General features: G+C 37.5%; 2 protein-coding genes across 2 annotated transcripts in view; both read left to right on the top strand.

Annotated features, from left to right (window-relative positions):
* The window catches only part of LOC118927428 (zinc finger protein 420-like), a 35,581-nt gene extending 18,671 nt beyond the window's left edge, over positions 1-16,910 (top strand). Inside the window, 2 exon segments of the mRNA XM_057498934.1 lie at positions 15,710-15,940; positions 15,943-16,910. Of these exon segments, the coding sequence (XP_057354917.1) occupies positions 15,710-15,940; positions 15,943-16,181 (470 nt within the window). The 3' untranslated portion in view covers positions 16,182-16,910.
* LOC118927427 (allergen Fel d 4-like) overlaps positions 6,652-23,280 on the top strand; it is a 37,525-nt gene continuing 20,896 nt past the window's right edge. The window contains exon 1 of the mRNA XM_057498932.1: positions 6,652-6,767. Coding sequence (XP_057354915.1) covers positions 6,667-6,767 — 101 coding nt within the window. The 5' untranslated portion in view covers positions 6,652-6,666. The remainder of the gene's footprint in view (positions 6,768-23,280) is intronic.

The raw sequence follows: 23,280 nt of genomic DNA, 5'->3' as shown, positions 1-23,280 counted from the left end.
CACATATTCTTTTAACAGTAGATAGTCTGTAGTTGTAAGATTTTGGATTGCTACAATTTGCACTTCTCCTAATTCTTGGTTGAGTTCCAACAGTATAGATCCAGTCAAATTTGTTGTTTTACTGTATGCACAGACCAGCTCAGATATCTCCTTCATTCCCATGGCAAGTCCAGGAACTGGTGGGATGAGTGCATCTACACCTGTAGCAGTGCGTGGATCTTTGTTGGGGTATTTTGATGATCATCTTCAGGCATGAGTCTTCCAGAGAGTGCTGATGTTGGAAGTTCTTTTTCATATCGTATCTTAGTTCATTTTTGAGGTAGCCCAATTAGGCTTTGATCCTCCGTATAAACACAAACAGATCCTTTGCCTACACTTTTCTATGTCCTTTATACCCTTGTGTAGAACTCATTGGAGGTCTCCACACAGGAACTGCCTTTTTCTTTTTTTTTTTTTGGTATCATTAATCTACACTTACATGACAAATATTATGTTTACTAGGCTCTCCCCTATACCAGGTCCCCCTATAAACCCCTTTACAGTCACTGTCCATCAGCATAGCAAATGTTGTAGAATCATTACTTGCCTTCTCTGTGTTGTACAGCCTTCCCCTTTCTCCCACCCCCCCATGTATGCTAATCTTAATACCCCCCTTCTTCTCCACCTCCTTATCCCTCCCTACCCACCCATCCTCCCCAGTCCCTTTCCCTTTGGTACCTGTTACTCCATTCTTGAGTTCTGTGATCCTGCTGCTGTTTTGTTCCTTCAGTTTTTCCTTTGTTCTTATATTCCACAGATGAGTAAAATCATTTGGTATTTCTCTTTCTCCACTTGCTTGTTTCACTGAGCATAATACCCTCCAGCTCCATCCATGTTGCTGCAAATGGTAGGATTTGCCCTTTTCTTATGGCTGAGTAGTATTCCATTGTGTATATGTACCACATCTTCTTTATCCATTCATCTATCGATGGACATTTACGTTGCTTCCGATTCTTGGCTATTGTAAATAGTGCTGCGATAAACATAGTGGTGCATTGGTCTTTCTCATACTTGATTGCTGCATTCTTAGGGTAAATTCCTAGGAGTAAAATTCCTGGGTCAAATGGTAAGTCTGTTTTGAGCATTTTGATGTACCTCCATACTGCTTTCCACAATAGTTGAACTAATTACATTCCCACCAGCAGTGTAAGAGGGTTCCTCTTTCTCCACAGCCTCGCCAACATTTGTTGTTGTTTGTCTTTTGGATGGCAGCCATCCTTACTGGTGTGAGGTGATACCTCATTGTAGTTTTAATTTGCATTTCTCTGATAATTAGCGATGTGGAGCATCTTTTCATGTGTCTGTTGGCCATCTGTATTTCTGTTTTGGAGAACTGTCTGTTCAGTACCTCTGCCCATTTTTTAATTCGGTTATTTGTTTTTTGTTTCTTGAGGCGTGTGAGCTCTTTATATATTCTGGATGTCAAGCCTTTAGCGGATGTGTCATTTTCAAATATATTCTCCCATACTGTAGGGTTCCATTTTGTACTATTGATGGTGTCTTTTGCTGTACAGAACCTTTTCAGCTTAATATAGTCCCAGTTGTTCATTTTTGCTGTTGTTTTCCTTGCCTGGGGAGATATGTTCAAGAAGAGGTCACTCATGTTTATGTCTAAGGGGTTTTTGCCAGCACCATCTGTTGAAGGGACTGTCATTTCGCCATTGTATGTCCATGGCTCCTTCATCAAATATTAATTGACCATATATGTCTGGGTTAATGCCTGGATTCTCTAGTCTGTTCATTGGTCTTTGGCTCTGTTCTTGTGCCAGTACCAAATTGTCTTGATTACTATGGCTTTATAGTAGAGCTTGAAGTTGGGGAGTGAGATCCCCCCAACTTTATTCTTCTTTCTCAGGATTGCTTTGGCTCTTCGGGTTTTTTTGTGTTTCCATATGAATTTTTGAATTATTTGTTCCAGTTCATTGAAGAATGTTGCTGGTAGTTTCATCGGGATTGCATCAAATCTGTATATTGCTTTGGGCAGGATGGCCATTTTGACGATATTCATTCTTCCTAGCCACGAGCATGGGATAAGATTCCATCTGTTAGTGTCCCCTTTAATTTCTCTTAAGAGTGACTTGTAGTTTTCAGAGTATAAGTCTTTCACTTCCTTGGTTAGGTTTATTCCTAGGTATTTTATTGTTTTTGATGCAATTGTGAATGGAGTTGCTTCCCTGATTTCTCTTTCTGTTGGTTCGTTGTTAGTATATAGGAAAGCCACAGATTTCTGTGTGTTGATTTTGTATCCTGCAACTTTGCTGTATTCCGATATCAGTTCTAGTAGTTTTGGGGTGTATTCTTTACGGTTTTTTATGTACAGTATCATGTCATCTGCAAATAGTGACAGTTTTACTTCTTCTTTACCAATCTGGATTCCTTGTATTTTTTTGTTTTGTCTGATTGCCATGACTAGGACCTCCAGTACTATGTTAAATAACAGTGGGGAGAGTGGGCATCCCTGTCTAGTTCCCGCTCTCACAGGAAATGCTTTCAGCTTCTTGCTGTTCAATATAATGTTGGCTGTGGGTTTATCATAGATGGCCTTTATTATGTTGAGGTACTTGGCATGTATTCCCATTTTGCTGAGAGTTTTTATCATGAATGGATGTTGAACTTTCAAATGCTTTTTCAGCATCTATGGAGATGATCATGTGGTTTTTGTCTTTCTTTTTGTTGATGTGGTGGATGATGTTGATGGACTTTCGAATGTTGTACCATCCTTGCATCCCTGGGATGAATCCCACTTGGTCATGGTGTATGATCCTTTTGATGTATTTTTGAATTCGGTTTGCTAATATTTTGTTGAGTATTTTTGCATCTAGGTTCATCAGGGATATTGGTCTGTAGTTTTCTTTTTTGGTGGGGTCTTTGCCTGGTTTTGGTATTAGGGTGATGTTAGCTTCTTAGAATGAGTTTGGGAGTATCCCTCCTCCTCTATTTTTTGGAAAACTTTAAGGAGAATGGGTATTATGTTTTCCCTTATGTCTGACAAAATTCCGAGGTAAATCCATCTGGTCCAGGGGTTTTGTTCTTTGGTAGTTTTTTGATTACTGCTTCAATTTCTTTGCTGGTAATTGGTCTGTTTAGATTTTCTGTTTCTTTCTGGGTCAGTCTTGGAAGGTTGTATTTTTCTAGGAAGTTGTCCTTTTCTCTTAGGTTTCCCAGCTTGTTAGCATATAGGTTTTCATAGTATTCTCTAATAATTCTTTGTATTTCTGTGGGGTCCGTCGTGATTTTTCCCTTGTCGTTTCTGATACTGTTGATTTGTGTTGACTCTCTTTTCCTCTTAATAAGTCTGGCTAGAGGCTTATCTCTTTTGTTTATTTTCTCGAAGAACCAGCTCTTGGTTTCATTGATTTTTGCTATTGTTTTATTCTTCTCTATTTTATTTATTTCTTCTTTGACCTTTATTATGTCCCTCCTTCTGCTGACCTTAAGCCTCATTTGTTCTTCTTTTTCCAATTTTGATAATTGTGACATTAGACCATTCATTTGGGCTTGCTCTTCCTTTTTTAAATATGCTTGGATTGCTATATACTTTCCTCTTAAGACTGCTTTTGCTGTGTCCCACAGAAGTTGGGGCTTAGTGTTGTTGTTGTCGTTTGTTTCCATATATTGCTGGATCTCCATTTTGATTTGGCCATTGATCCATTGATTATTTAGGAGCGTGTTGTTTAGCCCCCATGTGTCTGTGAGCATTTTTGCTTTCTTTGTACAGTTTATTTCTAATTTTATGCCTTTGTGGTCTGAAAAGTTGGTTGGTAGGATTTCAATCTTTTGGAATTTACTGAGGCTCTTTTTGTGGCCTAGTATGTGGTCTATTCTGGAGAATGTTCCATGTGCACTTGAGAAGAATGTATATCCTGTTGCTTTTGGATGTAGAGTTCTATAAATGTCAATTATGTCCATCTGCTTTACTGTGTTGTTCAGTGCTTCCGTGTCCTTAGTTATTTTCTGCCTGGTGGATCTGTCCTTTGGGGTGAGTGGTGTGTTGAAGTCTCCTAGAATGAGTGCATTGCAGTCTATTTTCCCCTTTAGTTCTGTTAGTATTTGTTTCACGTATGTTGGTGCTCCTGTGTTGGGTGCATATGTATTTAGAATGGTTATATCCTCTTGTTGGACTGAGCCCTTTATCATTATGTAGTGTCTTTCTTTATCTCTTGTTACTTTCTTTGTTTTGAAGTCTATTTTGTCTGATATTAGTACTGCAACCCCTGCTTTCTTCTCGCTGTTGTTTGCCTGAAATATGTTTTTCCATCCCTTTACTTTTAGTCTGTTTTTTGTCTTTGGGTTTGAGGTTTCTTGTAAGCAGCTTATAGATGGGTCTTGCTTTTTTATCCATTCTATTACTCTGTGTCTTTTGATTGGTGCATTCAGTCCTTTTAGTGTGACTATTGAAAGATATGTACTTATTGCCATTGCAGGATTTAAATTTGTGGTTACCAAAGGTTGAAGGTTAGCCTCTTTAGTATCTTACTGCCTAACTTAGCTCACTTATTGAGCTGTTATATACACTGTTTGGAGATTCTTTTCTTCTCTCCCTTCTTATTCCTCCTCCTCTATTCTTCATATGTTGGGTATTTTGTTCTGTGCTCTTTCTAGGAGTGCTCCCATCTAGGGCAGTCCCTTTAAGATGTCCTGTAGAGGTGGTTTGTGGGAAGCAAATTCCCTCAGCTTTTGTTTGTCTGGGAATTGTTTAATCCCACCATCATATTTGAATGATAGTTGTGCTGGATGCAGTATCCTTGGTTCAAGGCCCTTCTGTTTCATTGCATTTAATACATCATGCCATTCTCTTCTGGCCTGTAGGGTTTCTGTTGAGAAGTCTGATGTTAGCCTGATGGGTTTTCCTTTATAGGTGACCTTTTTCTCTCTAGCTGCCTTTGAAACTCTTTCCTTGTCCTTGATCTTTGCCATTTTAATTATTATGTGTCTTGGTGTTGTCCTCCTTGGATCCTTTCTGTTGGGGGTTCTGTGTATTTCCGTGGTCTGTTCGATTATTTCCTCCCCCAGTTTGGGGAAGTTTTCAGCAATTATTTCTTCCAAGATACTTTCCATCCCTTTTCCTCTCTCTTCTTCTTCTGGTACCCCTATAATATGGATATTGTTCCTTTTGGATTGGTCACACAGTTCTCTTAACATTGTTTCATTCATGTAGATCCTTTTATCTCTCTCTATGTCAGCTTCTATGCGTTCCTGTTCTCTGGTTTCAATTCCATCAATGGCCTCTTGCATCTTATCCATTCTGCTTATAAACCCTTCCAGAGTTTGTTTCCTTTCTGTGATCTCCTTTCTGGCATCTGTGATCTCCCTCTGGACTTCATCCCATATCTCTTGCGTATTTCTCTGCATCTCTGTCAGCATGTTTATGATTCTTACTTTCAATTCTTTGTCAGGAAGACTGGTTAGGTCTGTCTCCTTCTCTGGTGTTGTCTCTGTGATCTTTGTCTGCCTGTAGCTTTGCCTTTTCATGGTGATAGGAATAGTTTGCAGAGCTGGGACGAGTGACGGCTGGAAGAACTTCCCTTCTTGTTGGTTTGTGGCCCTCCTCTCCTGGGAGAACAGCGACCTATAGTGGCTTGTGCTGGGTAGCTGCGCGCAAACAGGTCTTCTGCTTCCTGCCCGGCTGCTATCGAGTTTTATCTCCGCTGTTGCTGTGGGCGTGACCTGGCTCGGGCTGCTACTCCAAAATGGTGGATTCCCGTTGGAGGGGGAGCGGCCTGGAGGCTATTTATCTTCCTAAGGGGCCTCCGAGCTCCCTGTAGCCCAGGGGTTTAGGGTGCCCAGAGATCCCCGGATTCTCTACCTCTGGATTAAGTGTCCCGCCCTGCCCCTTTAAGACTTCCAAAAAGCACCCACCAAAACAAAACAATGACCAAAAAAAAAAAAAAAAAAAAAGAATTTGTAAAATTAAATAAATAAATAAATAAGTAAAAACGGCTGCTCGTTTTTCTTTATTCTCCGGTGCCAGCCTCAGGCATCTGCTCACCGGTCTTGCTGCCCTGTTTCCCTAGTATTGGGGTCCGTATCCCTTTAAGACTTCCAAAAAGCACTCGCCAAAACAAAACAGCAAAAAAAAAAAAAAAAACAATGGCCGCTCACTTTTCTTATGTCCTCTGGTGCCAGGCCTCTGGTACCCGCGCACTGTTCTTGCTGCCCTGTTTCCCTAGTATCCAGGGCCCCCCGTGCATGCACTGTGTCTGCGCTCTGGCCCAGATGGCTGGGGCTGGGTGTTCAGCAGTCCTGGGCTCTGTCTCCCTCCCGCTCTGCCTACTCTTCTCCCACCGGGAGCTGGGGCGAAGGGTGCTCAGGTCCCGCAGGGCCGGGACTTGTATCTTACCCCCTTTAGGAGGCACTGGCTTCTCGCAGATGTGGATGTGGTCTGGGTGGTGTCCTGTGTCTTTTGGTCTTTATTCTAGGAAGAGTTGTCTTTGTTATATTTTCATAGATATATGTGGTTTTGGGAGGAGATTTCCGCTGCTCTACTCACACCGCCATCTTGGCTCCAATCCTCCTTTTTTTCTTTTAAGGAAAGAAAGCATCGTACTTTTCATCTCGCACAACATGTAAAGGCATGCCTGGTGCCCATTGGAGGAGACGCTGCTAGAGGGTCCGCCTTTGCAGAGCATGCTGGGACGTGTAGTTCCAGGCGGACATGGGCGCAAGCGCACTTCCTGGCTTTGGGGACTAGAGAGCCTGACCATGCTCTTTATGTGTCCGTGGAGCTGGTGAGCTTTTTCTTTCCCTGACACTTGTACCCTAGAGGTAGCTGGGGAAGGAGTTCTTCCTAGGACTTCCCACAACAAGGGGTTGAGGCGTGGTGGGAGGCACCTGAGAGAGTGCATTGGCCGGGCTTGGTGGCGGGGCCAGGGGCGTGGGTTTAAGAAAGGCGGGGATTAGAAGGTGTGGGTTGGTGTTTGGCAAACAGTGCGGAGTGATGACCTGGACTCCTCTCCAGGTTTTGAGGCCTAAGACTGGCTCTGGGTTAGGGAGAGGCAGAGCCCTAGCTGAGAGCTTGGGCTCTCGCTTCTGAATTTGGATGGGGTTGGTCACGAAGACAGAGCTTCGGACTGTGGGGCCTTTAACTGTGGTGGGGTCAGATTCTCAAAGGGGAGGGGCGGCCACTCCAGACCTTGACAGGGAATTGCAGGAAAACTGATCTAGAACCTTAGTGGCCCTAGAATTCAGTTTTCTTGACATTCAGTTCTTTCCTTTTTCCTCTGAAATGCACCTCCTCTGAGGTAGTGTCATGTTTTGTCGGTAACTTTCTGAATTATCTTCTGTAAAGGGCTACATAATTGATTACCTACTTTCTCTTGGCTATGAAGAACAGTCAGTTATTGTTCTTTGAGTGAATGTGCTTTGAACAACTTAAAAGTGCTTTACAAGTGTCATTTATTATTTTTAATTAGCAAGGAGGGGTCTGATACTGCTGTGTGGCCATCTTGGGAGGGCCAGAGCTTTGGAGTTCCCTGTGTCTGGATTGCCTGATTGGAGCTGTGCCCCAGGACACTGCAGTGACCATAGAAACAGGGTCTGAACCCCAGTCAGCAGGGTCAGTGGCCTTTCCTGTAGTGCTCTGTAGGGAAGGAACCTATTCCTAGCCTCACTGTGGCCTTATTGTTAGGGAGGGTGTAGGTTACATGCAGGTAGTCAGACAGGGTTTCCATAAAGACAGTCCTGACTTCTCAATACTCCTTCTCTTTTTCAGCTCTGCCTCCTCAGGTCTCTATTTGACCACACAAGATGGCATTGAGGACCTGACCACTGCCCCTGACTATATTGTCTTTGGTGAGCAAAACTTTTCAAGGTATTTATACCTTAGGCTGGGTTTAATTTCTAAAATTGCCACATGAAGCTTGGATATAGTTAAATATCCCTTGAAATTCTCTTACTTGCTTATAATTTATATGTACAAATATGCAGCAACATATGTGGAAATGTACTCAAATATGTTCTTTAAATATTAAAATACCTCTTAGCATGACAAGATGCTCACTTAGGAGAGGCATGTGAGAACTGAGACTGAGGAAACAGGAGACTCTCTCATCTCACACAACTCCAGATACTATACTGTCTTGAGTTGATTTGGCAAATTTTTGTACACATAAAACATGCAGGTGAGTCATGCAACTTGGCTTTTTTTCCCCCTGAAATATCATCTCTGTGCCCAGAGGGAGGAAGGATTTTCTTTCATTCTTTGAATAAGTATTGAGAGCCTGCTTTGTGCCAGGTAATGTTTGAGACAATGGGGATACCACAGTGAACAAAACAAAGTTCCTGCCCACATGAAACTGACTGTCTAGGATGGGCAATCAGACAATAAACAAGTAAATACACAGTGTGTCAGATAGTGAGTGACTAGTAGGGGAAACTACACAGAGTGATAGGGTTGGGAAGGGCCCAAGACAGCTGTTATTTCATGTAGGGGGTCAGGGAAGGCTTCACTGTTAATGTGACATTAAGTAGAGATTTGAAGAAGAGGGGATGAGCTTTGCAGATATCTGGGGCCGAGGTAGTTCCAGGCAGAGGGAATAGCAAATGCAAAGACCCTGAGGTACAGATGTGCTTGACCTGTGTGGGCAGCATCAAGGAGGCCACTGTGGACAGAGGAGTGAGTTGACAGCATAGTAGAGACTGATAAGAGAGAGGTAAGAGGTCTAGATGATGGGGCCATGTAGTAATAGAGGAATTAAAATGTGCTGTGTGTTAATTTTTGCAGGTAACGTAAGTGTTAAAATATATGACTCAAAGATAAATTATTGTCATGAACCTAGTATGATTGTCATGTAGCCTTAATGCATATACCTAAGTGCCCTCTCCAAAAAAGAACCTCTCCCCCTAAAAAGGCTATTTCAGTTTAAGCCGACATGAACAGTATATGAGAGCAGCCATTTCTTCACATATTTAAGTAGTACTGGGTATTATCTGTTTTTAACATTTTTGCCAATCTGATGTTTAAAAAATGGTATCTCATTTAAATTTGCGTTTCCATTATAAAAGTGAGGCTGAAAATCTTTTTATATACTCACTGACCATTTGTGTTTATTCTGTAGATTTCCTGTTCACATCCTCTGCTCATATTTGTATTGCATTATATATTTTTCTAATTGACTTGCAGAACTATAAAATATACTTAGTGATCCTTTTAATAGTTGCAAAAGTATTTATTCCCAGTATGACTTTTCTCTTTTAATATTATTGATTGCCTTGTATGTTTGTTTGTGTAGTCAAATCTGAGAGTCTTTTCCTATATGATTTCCAGGTTTTACATTTTTAAAAGAACTTTCTCACTGTAAGATTATAAAAATATTCTTCTAGCATTTTTCTGATTTTGTTATAGTTTTATTTTTAATGTTTAATTCACCTATAGTTTATTTTTATAAAGTGGTGTTGGCAAGTTTATATTTTCCCTATGGACAAGCCAGTTGTCCCAAGACCATTTATTAAATTTCTATCCTTAAAAAAAAAATGTCCATCCTTTCCCAAATATTTGAAATGCCACATTTATTTATATGTATTAAATCCCTATAAGAGAATGCGCCTATTTCTAGACTCTGTTCTATTATTTTTTCTGTCTACCCTTTCATCAGTACTACCCTATTTTAATGAAAAGAGCTGTATGTTTTGATACCCAGGATGAACAAATCCTCCCTCATCCTCATTTTTTTCTTTCTCAAAAATATATGTTCTATAGGTGATATTGGTATATTCATTTCTTAAGGCTGCTCTAACAAAGTACCACAAATTGGGTGACTTAAAACAACAGAAATATATTGCCTCATAGTTCTGGATCCAAAATCCAGGTGTCAGCGGGACCATACTGTCTTTGAAACCTGTATGGAAATATTTTCCTAGCCTGTGGTGGTTTGCTGGCAGTTTTTGGCATCCCTTTCCTACAGCTGCACAACTTTAATCTCTGCATTCATGTCACAGGGTGTCCTCCCTGTGTGTCTCTGTGTCTTCACATGACCACTTTCTTAAAAGGACACCAGTCATATTGAATGGGGCCTGTGCTTCTCCAGTATGACCTCATCTTAACTAATTATATCTACAATGACTCTTTTTCCAAATAAGGTCACTTTCTGAGGTATTGGGTGTAAGACTTCAACATACTATGGGGAGTAGGGAAAACACTTCAACTTACAAGAGGAAAGCACTAGAATCTTAAATTATTGAGTCTTTTCATCCAGAAACATAGATTTTCAGTTGATTCCTTCAGTTGCTCAGAAAGCAGCAGAGTGTTGCTGTTTTGAAGTTCCTGTGCCTGTTTCTTTGACTGCTTTTAAGGTGATTCTCTTTGTCTCTGATTTGCAGAAGTTTGACTGTGATTTTCTTGGGTGTGCTTTTCTTTGTATTTAACTCACTTGTGCTTTGGGACTTCTGGAATCTGTGAGTTATCAGTTGGGAAAATCTTCCATCCTCATTCCTTCAAATATTGCATCATTCCCATTTCTCTTGTTTTGAGATGCCAGTTATATGTCTCTTAGACCTTTTGAGTAAGTGTCCTTTAAATTTGCATTTTATGACTCTTATACAGTCATCCTTTTTTTTAAAAAAGATAAGCTTATATGAAAAGTACATGAAAAAACTAAACTGCATCCATCAGGAAGTAAAACAAAGTAGAATTACACAATGATCAAAACAAACATAGAAATTGTAGGAAAATATTCAGGGTAAATAGATTAACTGAAATGTAATAGGATTTTTAAAAAATTTTAGAATAATTTTAGATTTACTGAAAAATTACAAGATTATACAGAGTTCCTGTATATCCCACAGCCAGTTTTCTCTGTCAACATCTTACATGTGTGTGGTATATTTGTCATAGAACCAAGATTCATACATTATTATTAACTAAAGTCTGTACTTTACTCAAATTAACATAGTTTTTATCTTCTGTCTTTTTTCTATTCCAAGCTCTTATCCAAGACACCGTGTGACATTTAGTCATTGTGTCTGTCTCCTGAGGCTTCTCTTGGCTGTGACATTTTCTATCCTTTTTTGAATTATTGTTTCATTGGTTTTTTTTACCTCTGTTCTTCAGTTTGGGTATTTTTACATATCTGTCTTTGAGACTACTCTGTTGTCATACCACACAATTGAACTTTTAAGTGTTCTGTTCATCATGTGTATTTGATTACTTTTGGTTGATTCCAAAGTGCTACTACAATTTTTCATCCTTCTATTTTTGTCTATCCTTGTATCTTGTTTTCCCTTGATTATCCTCAGTGGTAATGATACTTTGTTTGTCTGCTGTTTTGATTATGTGCTTGTTATCATGATGAATGGACCATAGAGGTTCAAGTCCATGGTATCTTTCACCAGGAAGCTTTTTTCTTTCTTTCTTTCTTTCTTTTCAAAGTACATTACCTCAGCCAAGCTGGGTTAATTCCAGGTTGCAGTTTTGATTCAAGATTAATTTTAGCCTTTGGTGGCCTCCCCCTAGGATATTGCCCTCCCTGACATTCAGTTGAAATTGTGGCAGGTCTTTATCTCCTCAGCGATGAAATCCTGTGGGAGATTTACTTCTGCTGTTCAAAGATTTTCAGCTTAGTTCTTCAGACTCCCAGCCCATACAGCTTAAAAATTCATGCATATGCCTTGGGAAGAGTCTGGTCATGTGTTTGAGGTCTCTTCAGTCCCCAGTTTTGTTACTTGGGCCACTTATAAATGCCACATCTAATCTGGTTTCTTTGCCTTTCTTGAGTGTCATTCATGAGTTTTTAAGCATGGATTCTCAGCCAGAACTGATAAGAAGTTAGTTCCCCTGGGTGAAAAGTGACTGTATATCCTCAGTGTCAACTTACCGCTCCTCTAGAGCTTTCCTTTGCCTGTTTTGTTTTCAGACTTATTCCAAGTCTCCATAAAATGTCTTTCCAAACAGAGGATATAACCTTTAATGTCAAGTCCTATATATGTTACATCTTTTCTGTTACCTATAGTGTGTAACATGTAACACAGGGGAGGTTGTGTTGCAGTGTGAAATATGGTAGAGAGTGATGTCAGACTTTTCTGGGTAAGCTGATTGGCTGTTTGATATCCAAGGAATCTCCTTCTGAGGCACTTAACTTGATGAACACCCCATCACGTGGTGTCTGAACCTCATATTTGTAGATTCAAAAAGTTGAAATTAGCGCAGAGATAGATTCAGTCGTGAAAGTCTACAAGGGACTGATGAATTAAATAGAAAGTGGATTTATTTTATATTGAGATCTAAAAATGCCAAGGAATTCAGATCTTCAAGTCCTGGCAAGAAAAAAAAGGAAACCAAATTCTAATCCTAATTTTAGTTGGCAAGCAAGAATTATACCAAGTAGAGTTAATAGTATGATACAAAGGTGTAGTACCCTTAGATAATGCTATTTTATGAGTTCTAGCTCCATGATAGCTCTCTACCTGCTTATTATGATAAACAGATGTAGCTAGCACTTGGTGCCAGTCTCTTTTCTCACAGATTATGTATGAAACAGGAAGGACCTACCATGTTTGCATCTCCAACCTCTCTTTTTTTGTGTTCTTTTACTATCACTATACTTTTGATCCATTTTCTTTGTATGTATTGCTACCATTCATTAGGATTATAACCAAGACCATTTATGCATTACCTATTTATGATATCTCTATCCTTCCTGTTATTTCTTGAGTTAAGATTATATTTCATATCTATATATAGAGGTGACCCTTGAACCATGGGTTTGAACTGCATTGATCCTGTTACATGCAGATTTTTTTCAGTAAATATATTTGAAATTTTTTTTGGAGATTTAGAACAGTTTGAAAAAACATTTTCTTTTCTCTGGCTTACTTTATTGTAGGAATACAGTGTGTAATATATACACAAAAATATATGTTAATCAACTGTTTATATTACCAGTAAGGCTTCTGGTCAACAGTAGGCCATTAGTAATTAAGTTTCTGGGGAGTCAAAAGTTATATGCAGATTTTCTACTGCATGGGGGTCTGTGCCCCTGACTTTGTGCTATTCAAGAGACAACTGTATATTTATATCTATTTATCTATATATCTGTAGATAGATAATGGATATTTCTTATTTTCAATATCTTTTTAGGGTAACCTCAGTATTGTCCTGTGCTCTCTTGTCTATGCTCTGTCTACTCCATGCTCTCAACAGGTACGTAGAGGGCACCAAACAGTGTAGTGTTAGCCACTTTAGAACTGTGAATCCTTTCTGAGCAACTTCCTAGCCCTCCACTTTGTTAGTTTCAGTGATAACTTTATTATGTTACCTTAGCCATATCAATATTCCCACATAGAGTTCCTGAAGGTGACTTAGGACACAATTCTGAAATCACCATAAACACCCAAGCTTGTATCCTTCTCCAAAAATAGGGCATTAAGCATTTTAAATCAGATATTATCTACTAAATTGGAAGAACCGTATTAATTGATAACAGAGAGAAAAATGGAGAAATGTCACGAAATACTTAGCCAAGAAGGAATCATGTAGCTAAGTAACAACTTAGTAGCTAGAAATTCCTGTAAATAATAGCCCATCTGTCCATTGTGATGGTGGTAGCAACACTATTGGTACTAGAAGGCAGATTGGCAATGTTTGTTAGTGTCCACTGTGCAGAGCCCCTTTGTGTAGAACACTGAGTTCATCTAGTGGGACCAGCATCAACTTAACTTCTACATATCTTTATCCATCTTCTCACATAACTGTGATCTCAGAGAAAGAGATGTTCTTCTTCCATTGTTAATTAATCTCTCCATGTGTACCCCAGATTCCATTGTTTTCCATTTGTTTTAGGACCTTACTTTAATGATTATTTCATGATTCAGTTGTCCCCAGTTCTTATTTTAGACATTTAAAAGCTTCTCTTGCTCTTGAAAGAATACCCTGCCTAATCATTTTTATCTACCTAGAAAATTACTCTTCTTTCATTACCAGACTTTTCATACTTGTAACTAACAGCCTCAATTCCTATTCTGTTTTAATCTTTAAAGTTAGATTCTTCTATTTTTCTACTAAAATTATTTTGAAGAGGCACCTGAATCCTGAATTTTTTCTTGAGAATAACCTGTTCTTAGTCCTTTCTGTTTTCAAACTTTCTGCTGCATTGTTATTTTGTCTTTGCTTCTGGGACACCACTGGATTGTTTTCTGTTCTAATCTCTTCCCAAATGCTATTTCATTAGCTTCACTTCTTTCCTAACACAAGCGTATGTACTCTAAAGGTTTATTTTCTACTTATCTATTTCTTATCTCAAAGAATCTATGCATTCTGATATCCGCAAATAGTCCTTCCATGTCATTAATTCCCTGATATATTTTTTCAGCCTAAATATCCCATTTGTATTCTGTCCCCATAATTTCTTCTGCTTAGAGTTTATCTCCACCTGAATGTCCACTTTACTTTAAATCACTTTAAACTCAATATGGTGAAACCTGAAATCACCAGGTTTCCATCTTTAATATTTCTATCATTAGTACCAGTATTCATTCGAGACTTCTTGGCTAGAAACCACTGTATCTTTATGAATTTCATTTTGTAAAAATTTCCCATAATCAGGGTCAGTATTTTGTTGTTGTTCCTGCCTTTTTATGTTTTAGATTTACTACTGGATTAAATTATTACTAGTGTTATCCCAGCCCAGGCCCATATCACTTACATTATATATACTTGCTGAATTTGATAGCCTTATTCCCTCGTTATCCATTGTAGATGAAATTAAAAAGCATCTTCATCTAGAACATCACATATTAATCATGTTATTACCATGACAGAAAATTCCAGTGTTCCCATCTCCTACTACATGACATTGGATTTCTGTGTTTAATTGTCAGAGTTCTTATTATCCAAGCTCATTTCACTTTTCCTTTCTTACTTTTTACTTCAGCTTTCCAAAGACATACATTTGAATTTGTGTCAACTTTTTGTCATATCATGTACTTTTCTGTATCTTTACCTTTGATTGATTATATTGTGCATTTTGTTTAATGCTGCCATTTCTTTCACCATATTACCTCTATTAATCCTTTCCTTCTTTAAACTTACATATTACTCAGAACCTATACTGTATAATCTTTTGTTTTATCATAGCACTGGTTTGCTTTTATTTTTATTATATATTTTTTTTCTGTAGCTCATGAGCAAGTTTTGTTTTCCTCTTTTATATTCCAGAGGGAAGAGATACTGTCTTCTGCTTAATTCTGGATGCTTTATCCAAAGTCAGAGTATCAACTCCAAAGCAGAAAGCTTCTGAAAAGCAAATAGTATCATGGCATGATATTAGAAAATTTTTCAGTTGATAGCTCCTAAAACTTCACATTAGAAAATTTGGACTTTGATAACAAGTTTGAGAAACACTAGTAAAATTAAATTACAAGGAAACAATTAAAAAGGGAGACCATGAATATAATAATAATGGGAAAATATTTAGTCTAAACTCAAACCTTTTTAAACAAACTGGAAATGTCTAGAAGATAAAGACCTCATAATTAAGACACAAATGATAGGAGCTTAAGGCATTATTCTGCTTCATTTGATTTTTTTAAAAAGGCAACTCATAAATGAAAAATAATTTATTAGATATGAGAAAGGATGCATTTGTACTTCAGGCCTTAGTTGTTCTGGAAACCATTTAAATGTAAAGCCATATTTGAGTACTAATGGAATCTCAGAAAATTTCTATGCAAGAGAAACATGAATGTAAAGTATGTGGTAAATCCTTCAGCCGGAACACTAATCTTATTCAACATCAAAGAATCCACACTGGGGAGAAACCTTATGAATGTAATGAATGTGGAAAAGCTTTTAGTCAGAGCACGAAACTTATTCAACATCAAAGAATCCACACTGGGGAAAAACCTTATGAGTGTAATGAATGTGAAAAAGCCTTTAGTCACAGATCATCCCTTAGAAATCATGAGAGAATTATACTGGAGAAAAACCCTATCCTTGTAATGAATGTGGGAAGGCTTTCAGCCATATTTCAGCCCTTACTCAACATCACAGAATTCATACTGGAAAGAAACCATATGCACGTATTGAATGTGGTAAAACCTTCAGCCAGAGCACACATCTTATTGAACATCAGGGAATTCATTCTGGAGAGAAATCCTACCAGTGTAAGGAATGTTGGAAAGTTTTTTGTCACAGCACATCACTAATCTGACATCAGAGAACTCACACAGGAGAAAAACCCTAAGAATGTAATGAATGTGGAAAAGCCTTCAGTCATACCCCTGCTTTCATTCAGCATCAGAGAATTCATACCGGAGAGAAACTCTGAGTGTAATGAATGTGGAAAGGCCTTCAATAGGAGTGCACATCTTACTGAACACCAGAGAACTCATATGGGTGAGAAACCTTATGTTTGTAAGGAATGTGGAAAAAACTTCAGCCGCAGTACACACCTTACTGAACATCTAAAAATTCATTCTGGTGAGAAACCCTATCAATGTAATGAATGTCAAAAACTGTTTTTTCTATAGAACATCACTAATTCGACACCTGAGAACTCACACAGGAGAGAGACCCTACCAATGTAATGAGTGGGAAACCCTTCAGTTTAAGCTCAGCCCTTACTAAACATAAGCAAACACATACAGGGGAGAAACCTTATCACTGTAATAAATGTGGTGATGTTTTCTGTCATAGTACATCTTTAATCTGACATCAGAGAACTCATTTCAGAAATGAAACCCTATGAGAGTAATGAATGTGAGAAAAACCTGCAGCTGTAGGTCATTTACACTTGGTAAGAAACCCTAGGATTGTTTTGCAAAAAAAAAACTTTATACAAAATTCTTATATACTCAATACCATAATGTTTGTACTGAGAAGAAACACTGTTCTTGTAATTAATCTAAAAAAAAATTGTGTTATCAGTAAGATGAAAGTAAGAACTGTTCATCTCCAAAACTGAAGTTTGTTCTTTAAAGACATTTAGAAATTAAAGATAATTTATATAAATGTATATATTTGTTTATAATAAAAGCCTTTTCAGGTGCACAAAAGTTTTAGTAGGATGGCAAAAATTGTTTATATGTAATTTTAATCTTTTTAGTAATTCTGTTATTTTTCAGTGTTAAAACACCTTTAAAGAGGGCTTGAATTTTTAAAAATTGATGTTTGATTAATAGCCATAGATAAGAATACTGTCTCCCATACAGATAATATGCACTAGATTCTAGTGTTCATGGAATATTTTTTAATGGACTATATGGCTACAAAGATAATCTCAACAAAGTCTCCCTGAGGGAAATATTAAAATCCTCCCTGTTTATTTTATCACAATGAAATAAAAGAAATGAACAACTGATAATATCACCACAAAATTATTTAGAAATTTAATAATTTTTCTAAGTAATTTTTGTTAAAGCATCCAAACAAAAAATATAATTATTAGAAAATGATAAAACCAGAACATAAATTAAGTATTCAAGAAGATAGGAAACAGAATAATGATATAAACCCAAAGAAAATAAAAGAAATACATTAATAAAAAGAAAAGCACACATTAATAAAATAGTTACAAAATATACATTTGATAAGCCAATAGGCAAACTCTAGCATAGGTCAATGGGCAAAAAGAAGAAAACACAACATCTAGGGTTAAGAAAGGAATATAATTATAGATAAAAGGGAAGTTAAAATTTCTGGATCAATCATTAAGTCAAATCTAGCAATTTAGTAAAATCAATACTGAGATTTATCATAGGACTTCCAGACTAGTTCAAAAGTAGAACTGTACATCAATAGGGAATGTATCTTAATGGATGCTGTTAAAGAATTTGGCAAAGTATCAAGTGTTTTCTTGAGTTAGGAATAGAAGGAAACTTCCCTAACTGATAAAGGATATTTACCAGAAGCCTATTGAATATTCACACTGTGAATAACTAGAAACCTCCCTACCAGAAACAGTAATGAGACAAGTGGTCTTTGATGTTACCATTATTAACATTTTCCTGAAAGTCCCAGATAATACAATGAGAAGAAATGAGCTAGCAATACTTGAAAGGAAGAGAAAAAAACTGACATAATTTGAGATGCTGTTTGGTAACTAGAAAATCCAACCAGTAGAAGTACTAAGGTGGAGATATATAATCTAACAACTATGCACAAGTAAAAAGCTTCCTTAAATAGAAAATGTAATAGAAAAAGGTGAGTCACAATATTGACCAAAAAATCTAAAAATATCAGGCATAAAGAATGATTATAGGATAAACCTTTTTTTAAAGAACATAGACTATTATAATAAATGAAGGAGCATGATTGGAAAAATAGTCTCAGGATTGTCGATTTCTTTCAAAATTATGTTTGATTTCTAAATAAAAATCTCAGTGGAATTTTTAAAAAATATAACAGCTTTATTGAGATAATTCTCATGCTAAACAATTCATTTGTAAAGTATAATTTAGTGGTTATGAGTATATTCAGACTTGTGTGACCATCACCACTACTTACAGAACAGTTTCAACACCTTAAACAGAAACCCCATGCCTAGTGGCAGTGACTCCCCACTGCCCTTCTCCATCCAGCCCCTGGTGACCACCCATCTACTTCCTGCTGATTTGCCTACTCTGGCTTTCTCCTATCAATGAAAGCACAAGACTATGTAGCCTTTTGTGGCTGGCTTCTTTCACTTTATGTTTCCAAGGTTCTTCCATGTTATACCAAGTATCGGTACTTCATTTCTCTTTGTGGCTTAATAAAATTCCATTTTACTTTATATATACCACATTTTGTTATCCATTCATCAGTTGGTGGACATTTGGATGTTTCCACTCTTTGGTTATTACAAATAATGCTCCTATGAACATGCAAATGCAAATTTTTGTGTGGACATATTTTCAGTTGGGTACATACATGGGAGTGAAATTGCTGAGTCATATATTAACTAACTTTTTGAGGAAATGCTAAACCATTTTCTAAAACAGCTGTAGCATTTTACAAGCCCACCAGCAACATGTGAGGGTTCTTTTTTGCACATCCTCCTCAATACTTGTGTTTTCTGTGAAAGATAATATGAATATGTATATTTTCATGAATATACAAAAGGTATATTTTCATAAATGTGTATTTTCTTTGGAGAAATGTCTGTTCAGATCCTTTGTTCCACTTTCGCTTAGGTTGTCATTGTTTAGTTGTAAGAATTACTTACATATTCTGGATACAAGATCCATATATAATTTGCAAGTATTTCCTTTCTGTGGGTTGTCTTCACTTCTTGATGATATTCTTTGAAACACAAAAGGTTTTAATTTTGATGTAGTCCAGTTTTTCTTTTATTTTTTGTCCTTTTCAGTGTAACCTGAGGCCATGAAGATTTATGTATTTTCTTCTAAGAATTTTGTAGTCTTAGCTCTTAATTTTAGGTATATGATCCATTTGGAGTTACTTTTTTGTACATGGTGTGAGGTAGGAGTCCAACATCATTCTTCTGCACATGGATATTTAGTTGTCCCAGCACCTTTTTTGAAAAGACTGTTCTTTCCCACATTTGTCTCAGCATCCTTGTCACTCAGTGGGATTTTAAAATAAAATTCAGCACATTAAAAATAAGTATATTAGAATAACTAAAATAATGTTTAGTTAGGAACAACAAATACATCTTGCCTTCTATGTAATTTAAATGGTAGTCTGTTGGAAACAAAATACATACCATTGGCATACCACAGATGAGACAGTTAGATCTAGAGAACAGAGAAATAGGAATGAAAATGTAGTATATGGTAACAATAACATCTTAAAACAGTGGAGAAAGAATGGAAGTCAAATGATACTGGGATAATTGACTATTTATTTGGAAAAGTAATTACCTCACAAAATAAACAAAATTAAATTATAGAATAAGTGCCATTTTGTGGCAGTTTTCCAGGTGACAGGAGCTAGGCATACAAATCTGAGTTTTTCTTCAGATCCTTCCATAACCATATTGGACAAACAAAAATGTAAGAAGAGTTTTGAAAAAGTTTTTTAAATAATCACTCATAGAATTATAATGGCATGAGTCAACTGATCTTTGCAAAAAATGGCAAAAGCAAACAACATTGCTTGGGTGGGGGGAAGGTTGAAAAATCTAAAACAAAGTAACAAGATTAAATGTAGCCATTATAACAGGGAAAGTCCCTTTTTAAAAATCACAACTTTTAGATTTGCAGGAAGAAGAACTAACATTTATTGGTTGCTGAATTAAATAGTATAAGAAATTAAGGTGCTATGGTTAGCTAACGCATCCATGGTCTTCCATCCCTTTAATAGAGAATTCGAATTCACATTTTCTGTTTAATACTTTGAAAGTTTTCTAGGTTGTATTTTTGGAAGAATTTGTCCATTGCATCAAAGAAGTTAAATTTGTTGACAATATTCTTTTGTCATCCTTCTAATATCTGCAGGCATCACTAGTGATAAGTTCTCTTTCCTTGCTGATATTTGTCAACTTGTGACCTCTCCTTTTTTTGTGTGATTTTTTGGCTTTATTAATTTTCTCTCTTGTTTTGCACTTCATTGATTTCTGCTCTTATCATTAATATATCTTATTTATTTTTAAAATCTCTGGTATTTACCTTTACCTACAATAATGGTGTATAATTACCTTCAAACATTAGATAGCTTTAGAAAAATGACTATCCACTAACTATAGCACTGGATACAGGAGAGATATTGATCATCACTGCAACTATAATGACCCATTGCTAAAAAGAGGTATAACCTTAAGTCAATTGTTGTCACTTCTTTGCAGAAAAAATTATTTCATGTTGTGAAGTTTAGCATCTTTAAGATCTTCCAATTCTGAAATATCATTATATTTAGTTGCCCTAGTTAGGAAGGTATTGGGACTTTGCATCTTCCAATGGTTCAGGAACTATAATCGCTGTGTTTTTGTTGATTTTGTTTTGTTTTGTTTTTTGTTTTTATTTTGTATTGGAGCAATTTGGAAAAACATTTTCACTATTGGAAAATAAATCAATATGCTGTATTCCTCTTTGATTCTTGAAATATGCTATACTTGCTTTTCTCTAATTTTTTGGAGTTTCTGGGACAACAGGATCTTCTGTTTTTGCAGTTACCTGTCAATCAGGAGTGCTTTCCCTGCTAACTTCCCCTTCACATTCTCCTTCTTAGCACTGTTGAAACAACTTTCTAGGCCCGAGGTGGAGCCGCTCCTGGCCAGGTGCCACCACGTCAGCAAATAAGCAGCTAATATTCGCATCCCTGTAAATGGTCCACTTGACCAGAACGCAGTATATCCAGCCAGCCAATCAGATATTTTCTATTTGTCTCTTCCTTGTTCTTTGTTCTTTATTCTTTATCCTACAAAAGCATATTGCTTACTGTCCCATTTTGCAGTTCTCTGAAGGGAGACTTCAGCTTCATGAAATGTTAAGTTTGTATCTCCTAAATTGTCTTCTTTAATCATTTTTAACAGTGCTAAGAGAAACTGGTAGGAAAGGGCCGGACTAGAAGGCTTCCCGAGTTGCTTTCGGTGCTCGTACAATCTTTCTGTTTTACCCAAAGTGAAAATGGTCCAGGTTGAAAAGATTCATATTGATAGAAACTGCCACCCTGTGGGATTGGGCTCTAAATGAACTGTCCTGCTCCCAGGTGCGTCTCCTCTTTAACCCACCAATGGGCCCCCGCCTGCCCACACTAAGGTGCCGCTGCCTCCAGAGAAGATGTGCCAGGGCCAGGACGCTGACTCAGGGGTGGGTACAGGGGGCCAAAGAAAGGGAACAGTAGAGACCCAGCTGGCAGCAGGTGCCTCCTCTATATTGACTTTACTTTGCTTCTAAAAGCCTTTTAGAGTGAAGTGTTAGCTCACTGATTTTTAGACTTTTTTTCACTAGAAAAATCCTTAAAAGTACAAATTTTCTTCCAAATACTGCGTTAGCTGCATGCCACACAATTCTGATACTAGGTATTTTCAGTCATTTAACTAACCTAAATACTTCCCCATTTTCTTGTGACATCTTTGAAAGAGACTCTAGATACCCATTTCCAGCTCCAGTGGTAGTCTGCGCCAAGCCCCAGATGCCTTCATCTTAGCCTCTTAGGTCCTTGTGCCAACTGCATTTTACTGCATTTGAGCTACTCTGTGTTGGGCCTTAGAGGCAACTTATCCTCTTTGCGACAGAGGAGCACACACGAACATACAAACACAAAACATACGCACTGCACACAAAACGCACACCCCACACACGCGCACGCGCACACACACACACACACACACACACACACACACCACCCCTACACACACCGCCACCTCTTCTCTCCAAAGGCTGAGCAGGAGGCCTAGAGGCGCTCTTGCTGGTGGAGTCAGGTGTGTCCTTTCCTCTCCCTTTGACTGGGCACGGTCACCCCTTAACTTTTCAGGGTTTCTGTTTTCCTCCAGGGCTTGGTGAGAGCCCTATGGGGAGAGAGAGACACAAAACAGCAAGTTAGCTGATCTGGCTGTGAGGTCTGGGAGAGAAGTAATCAGACCCAGGGTCCCGTGGCGCTCAAAGACAATGGTTTACTTTGTAATCAGCCTCAACTGCAACCTCCTAGTATCTTCCCTTTTCTGCAATTGTATCCCCCCCAGTGAATAAGCTTTTGTCTCATTTTAGGGGATTGTCTCTCAATCTGGGACTAGGAAAATTTCTGCTAACCTGGAGGCAGATGAGGGCATCAAAATTTAGACTCTAGGGCATGTCAGTTACAATGGAAGGAAATTAAGAAATTAAATTCCCAACTCAGAAAGCCTATAAAAACATCAAGGTAAAACAAAAGAATGGAAATAATGAGAGTAAAAGCAGATATTATGATGTAGAGAACAGAAAGGCAGTAGAACATATATAAAAATATATAAATCAAAATCCTCATTTTTTTGGAAAATATTAAAAGAAAATTACTCTACCACTAGTAAACCTAATCAAGACAAACAGGAGATGAAGAAGGAAACAAAAATACACTAATGAGAAATGTCAAGGGGACTGGATCTCAGAAGCAGGGCTGTGTACAAAATTTGTGGGGCCCAGTGCAAAACAAAAATACAGGAATCCTTGTTCAAAAAACAGGAAAAAAGTGTGAAGGGCACAAAAATTTAAGGTTTTTTCCTTTCTTCTGTGGTCTTCTTGGTGTTTTTTATTTTCTATTTAATGCCATTCTGGTTAAAGAAAAATTGAAATCATTAGCATAAATTACCCTTTCCATCTGTATATTGGGCTATGTCAGCTTTAAATGCTTCTTAAAACATTTAACTCATATGTAGAATCACCCAAATTAAATAC

This window comes from Manis pentadactyla, chromosome 3, assembly GCF_030020395.1.
Source record: "Manis pentadactyla isolate mManPen7 chromosome 3, mManPen7.hap1, whole genome shotgun sequence".
Lineage (NCBI taxonomy): Eukaryota > Metazoa > Chordata > Mammalia > Pholidota > Manidae > Manis > Manis pentadactyla.
The sequence above is the reverse complement of the archived record's forward strand: the minus strand, read 5'-3'. Positions and strand labels throughout refer to the sequence as shown.